This window comes from Priapulus caudatus, unplaced genomic scaffold, assembly GCF_000485595.1.
Source record: "Priapulus caudatus unplaced genomic scaffold, Priapulus_caudatus-5.0.1 Scaffold332, whole genome shotgun sequence".
In the NCBI taxonomy this organism is placed as follows: domain Eukaryota; kingdom Metazoa; phylum Priapulida; class Priapulimorpha; order Priapulimorphida; family Priapulidae; genus Priapulus; species Priapulus caudatus.
The window spans coordinates 280,153-286,270 of record NW_014577393.1 but is presented as its reverse complement, the minus strand read 5'-3'; the positions used below and the strand labels follow the sequence as shown (position 1 = coordinate 286,270).

General features: G+C 43.6%; 1 protein-coding gene across 1 annotated transcript in view; it reads left to right on the top strand.

Moving 5' to 3' along the window:
* Window positions 1-237: 237 nt before the first annotated feature.
* Window positions 238-6,118, top strand: part of LOC106809157 (RNA-binding protein 5-B-like) — a 34,920-nt gene continuing 29,039 nt past the window's right edge. The window contains exons 1-3 of the mRNA XM_014812140.1: window positions 238-286; window positions 5,234-5,338; window positions 5,500-5,593. Of these exons, the coding sequence (XP_014667626.1) occupies window positions 5,313-5,338; window positions 5,500-5,593 (120 nt within the window). The 5' untranslated portion in view covers window positions 238-286; window positions 5,234-5,312. The remainder of the gene's footprint in view (window positions 287-5,233; window positions 5,339-5,499; window positions 5,594-6,118) is intronic.

Here is a 6,118-nt window from a genome sequence, read left to right as displayed (position 1 = left end):
AAAAATAATTCGTTTTTAATTACAGTACATCTAAACATCCAACCCATCTCCATGTTGCATGTCGTTTGGACACCCAGATAGCGCCAAGCCTAAAATAATGCAGCCACAAACATCGTCGCGTCAGCTTTAGTGCACGGAGCTGCGGCGCCCTCCGATGGTCGCGCCGCCATTGTTGAATGCGTACATCCTCTAATGCCTACAGCGTAATGAACGGTAGTGATTTAATAGTGGTCACGTGTCAGTTCGTGAGAAACGCCATTTTGTAATTTTAGTCTCGAAAAACAAGGTTAAGCAGGTTTGATAAATAAAACGCACAAGTAACGTAACTTATGGAAAGCACCCCGTATAGTACTCATTACTTATTAGCCCCATCAGCTTTAGTTTCATAGTGATTATTACAATTTCTTTATTATTACTATTAGTAGGATTTATCACTAGATTTAAGTAAACATCGTTCTCTCCAGTACGTGTGTCGGGTTGAGTTCGAGCGATCCGACTTTATGTGATATCGCCTGTATAAACTACACCTCCTAGCAATCTAACTGTGACTATTAATGAATATTCTAGCGCGCAGAAGGATCTGTTTCGGGATTGATATATTTTCTTGAGTACATATATGTGTGTCAATTATTANCTAGGGCCTACTGTACTGAAATACTAGCCCGACCAGGCTGTGCGACGGATTGTCTATACAGATTGTCTATAGGGTATTGTAACCTTAGCAATACCGTTTCTTGGAGCTACTGAAATACTAGCTATAGACTATAGCCCGCTTACATTATGATTAACTGCCGCTGGAGAACGATCAGAGCGAGTCTTACAATAGCCCCTGGTTCTCGCTTGTATCTGATTGGTCTGATTGTTTGTAAATGGCCAACGTAATTTGCTAAAGTTAATGAAGCGGGGTTTCTGAACAAAAATCTTTTAAGAAGTAAATAACGATTGAAGTGAATGTATACACATATCAGTAGCAAGGTAAAGCCATGTAGAAGGGAACGGTAGGTTTTTTTCTGCGCCAATAGCGGCGTACGGGCCGCATTAGCAGCGCATGCATTTTGCATGCGATCTCACGAAATTTCAATGAACCCGTTCTGTCCCAATAACTCTCACCAAAATATAAAAAAGGTTATATGGGACAGAATTATTCGGTCTAATACGTACCCTACTCAGTCTCAGAACGTAAAAAGATCGTCGATGATACGCGTCTTAAGCCTATAACGGTTAAGCCTAGGACACACTAGCGATTCTGTATGCTGCCCGGATTTTTGCTCACGATTTTAGAACGCCGTACGAGAGCCTCTGTGGCTCAGTGGTTAGGCCTCGTACACTGTCCACTGAAGGCCGTGAGTTCAAACCCCGGCCGGGTCAGTGAATTTTCTCAAGGTGTACAAACCTGGCTCTCAACATTGGAGACTGTAAATCTCCCGTGGCTCGGATGACAACGTAAAATGGCGGTCCCGTCTCCAGTAATACTAAGGTCAATGAAGACGTAAAAGAACCACTGAGGGCGCAAAAAAACTCTGGCTGTGACCACCCTCAGTGCCTTTCGGCTAAAAAAAGGCTAAACTACCTGGCTTTACCCAAGCCAGGTCACACCCCATGGCTAGCGTTGCCTCGATGCCAAATTTGGATACTGCAACAGACTACAACAGAAACAGAAACGCGCATACGCGATAGCATTAATGGTTAAGCCTAGAACACACTAGCGATTCTGTGTGCTGCCCGGCAGCGTATATTTTCGCTCACGATTTTAGAACGCCGTACGAGTTGCGCGTACAGCTGGACACACACTGCGATTTTGTACGCTGGCCGTGTTAGCATGTACAGTAACAATATCAATCGCAAGCGGCCAGCGTAGAAAATCGCACAGCGTGTCCTAGGCTTTATGAATGATCGCTAATAATTGCAGCATGTGTACATTTTAATTACAACAAAATGCTCAAACAGCAATTAAGCACTTTGTTGTTGAATGATTTCTACAATAATTCACTCAATTATTTTGCCAAAGCTGTTTTCTATGCTATAACTGCGCATAACAATCTTAGTGTTTTTATGTTGTGTGTATATCATGTGATATTTCCACTGTCAGGTGAGACTATATTCAGCTATATTGAGTTTTTCTGAGCCAAAAAGCAATAGCATAGTCATTTTAACACACCAAAAATCACCGAAAGACACTATGTAAGCTGAGAGGGTCTATGTCCCCCAGGGTACTTGCGGAACGTACCCTGGTAGCTATCTAATATGCTCGAGCCGTACCTGCGCCTAACTCCACTACAGGAGTCTAGGGAGTCGCCTAACGCGCTAGCTCCTAATACCCTATACGCTAACCATATCAGATAGTTACCAGGATACGTTCCGCGTATACCGGACCGTAGCCCAGGTTACATTGCCGGCAGTACCCTGGGACATAGACGCCTATGAGCCTAGTAACACCGAAATCCATTTGCCAAAGGCATCAATAAAGAACGTGCAATGCCACAATAAGGCGCTAAAACCAGCTGCACCGAAATCGCGGGCAAATAATGAGTAGGAAACCTATTTACACGGCCAGCTCGATGCTCTCAGGAAGTGGGCTCGAGTTTAATGGCCCTGCTAGTGAAATGACAGTTAATAAATCTTAGTTATGTGTCGCTTCGCTCTCGGCTGCGTGTACTGCACGTAGTCCAGGTTCTCCGCCTACGTTTGCGCAAACCGGGTCGCGCCCTGCCCCGTTTGGGAAAACTCCCCGCCACTGGTTTCAATGTTGTCCCGCGTTTAAATTACTTCCTGCCCCGATTAATATTCCACCACAATAAAAGTTTGACAGCGCGGGAATCGATCGTCAGAAATTCCCAATTCGACGCAGGCCGCGCCCGGACGCGGTGTATTTTCTACGGTAGTACCTGACTATATGAGATAAACGTCGGCTACACTAGCCGCATGCACTGGCAGACCACACACAAGTACAAACAGGTGCACCCTGTCCCAAACGCTTAACACAAACTGTACCGACTCGGCTGTCTTATAAATACAAGTAGCTCAAATAGCTGCTGTGGTGGCGATTTTACGCATTAAGGTACGCCCCCCCGGACGCCAGCTAGTTTGCCCTCCCCCGCTCTCCATCCCCCGCTCGCCCCCTTCCGCCCTGTTTCAATTTCATCCTGGGAGAACGCCTGTACGTGCGCGCTGCCATCATTATGCCTTCGGTTGCCGGGTCGGCACTGCAAATGCTACCTGTACTTTATTTAACTCTTGCCTAATTTGCGAGTACATGCAGAATTTGGCACCGCGCGATTGGTCAGCAGCTAACTACTGGTTTTGGCGGCTGGGCGGCTAGGCGCGACGTGCATAACAGAAGCGGTATGAGGGAGGATTATGTTATAATATACATGATAACATCTGCGCTGCGTCGTGCATCCGATAAAGAATAGACTGCATTCACATATATAAAAAGCTTATAATAGTGGCTATAACGTTTGAAAGTCTGCTTCTTCAATCTTGGACACTTACATGGATTCTTAGTGATACGCCGCCGATTGGGCCAGCTGACGACACGCGCGTTCATTTTTGGCGCATCTTCGTGAGATTTCAAGGGATGAGTAGTTCTTGCAGCGGATTTGGAGCAGTCCCAGGGGTCGATTTTGTGAAACGTCTAAATTCGTGTGAGAAAATTGGGAGGGGTGTGAACCAATGTTACAATTTAAATTATATCCCTCAACAGCAGCTGACTGTAGAAGTGTAACAGTAGCCTGACAGCGGAAGGTATACAGTTGTATCTGTTTTTGGCGTAGCCGGATAAAGAAAAACCCCTGCAGTTCACGAAGCTGCAGTTAGAGGGGCTTAAACATTTGAGGTAGCTGATCAGTAAGCGACGGCATGCATGGCCCTTGGGGCCGGTTTACATGTTGCTTGCGTGCATGTTCTGTGGCATGACTATGCATAATTGTTCCATCCGCGATTGTGTTTTTTTTCATTCCAAATCTCGTCGCAGCAAGGCAGCTTATGTCTGAGTAAAACAATGCAAGCGACTGGTGGAAACAGAAAAATATCATTATGTCTAGACATTTAATAAAAAAACTTGCCCTATTTTCAGCCCCCTGATTTCCTATTATAGTTCGTTTGTTCCTTTTGACAACTTGAAAAGGTGATTCAAGAGTCTCCTATAATTTGTTTAGAATAGCTTGGAATGCACCAAATTGCACCATTCTTTTAAAAAAAATTCGGGGGAGCATGCCCCCGTACCCCCCTAGCATGCCGATGACCTACGGTCCTCGCATTGCTCGCTCCTCTGTTTGCTAATTAAAATTTCAGCTGAAAATTAAATTATCTAATCTCATCCTTGGATTTTATTGCTTCATTGTGGCATGCGATGTTTTTTTGGGTTGATTTCAGAGTTACGTAGTGTCTTTCGGTGTTTGAAACTTTGAAGTGGCCTCTCGGTATTTTTTACCCTGCCTTTTGTGCCTTTCGGTGTTTAGACAGCATGTAGTAAATTACAAAAAGGCACCAAAAGGCAGAAAAATTAACTGAATGGCATCAAAAGACAATGACAAAAACCAAGGCAAGATTCAAAGGAATCAGTAAAAATAAGATCTAGTAAAGATGAGACTTGTAATAAAGATACTTAAAAATAAGAAAAAGGCACTGAAAGGCAGAAAAATCTAAATTGGCTCTGAAATAAGTATTGGTGTGGCTCTTTTCGGGCCAATTTAATTCATTTTTAAGGCATTTTGGTGGACTTTTTTATATATTTGAGTTCATGCAGTGCTTCTTTCAGTACCTTTCGATAGAATTTGGTGTTCTTATAGCACCTTTTGGTGTTTTTGGGGATCTTTTGGTTCCTTTTGGTATGCCTTTCTGTATGCCTTTCGGTAATTAGACGGTCCCATAATAATTCTTACTGAATAATACCGAATAATTCATAATTCACCGACCACGAAATTAACCACTCGCGAAATTCTCCGTCAAGTCTGAATTCGCGAAAATAACCGTACGCGAAAAATATGGCGTATACAGTATTCTAAAATTTACCATTTATACAACGCTATTTTGTTCTACGATTAAAGCTGTGTCCCTTCTGCAGGAATTCTGGCATGGGTGGAATCAGGAGCTGGCATTGCTCAATTAAGTTGTGTGCGTGGTGTAACAACATTCCAAAGTCTGTTAGAATTAGTTTAATTATTTCTATAGATTGTGGTTGGTGATATGATGGCGTACCTAGTCACTTGGTGTTGATATTTTTCACATTCAGATGCCCTGGGAAGGTCGGAAATACTTTCGTCTGCAGACTGATCTAGAATCTACGAGCTCAACAAAAACAGTCTTACAAAATGAATGAACGGGATGGAGATCGAAAGTAAGCTAATATTGGCTAGTCAAGCAGAAAGACAGTGAGAGCTGATAAGGAGGGAATGAGCTTATATATATACGTGTGTGCGTGCGTGCGTGTGAAAATGTGTAGCATGCATGGGATTAAGGGACGGCTCAATGCCTTGACCCCAGTGTCGATTGTTTCAGTCATAACAGACGAGACTATCGCAGGAGAGATTCAGACAGGAGAGGGAGGAGGGAGAGAAGCCGATCCCCCTTCGACAGAGATGACGAGGTACAGGTAAACTCCACACCTACATGTGTTGCAACCTGCTCTGTGAATGTGTACCTGAGCTATTCTTAGTTGAACGCCATCGGTGATGACGGTTAAAGCTAGTCCATGGGTTTATAGTATGACAATGTATGAATATATACAGTATCACTTTCTAGCCACAGAATAATTCTCCACGTTTAACGTTTGGAAACATGGGCACACTTCAGGGGTTTTCCCCTTCAAAGTTCATTCTAGATTCCAGGAACTGGCTCAGATTGCAGGAAAATGCTTTCTTATACCTAGAGCTTCTAGGGTTTCGCCAGCCCCCAGACCCCCGAGCTGTTGTTTCGGTTTTTTTCAAACCCCAACAATCGCACCTGTGACATTATGATAGTGAGTGCATAAATAATAGTATATACGTAGAAATTTATATAATCATGCTTTCACATTTGTCGTAAAACAACGAAATCTTAATTCCGAAATCTAAATTTTTTCGCCGCTCACATGACACCCCGCCAGCGAAAAAAATACACGGGAGCGGCGAGCGATTTC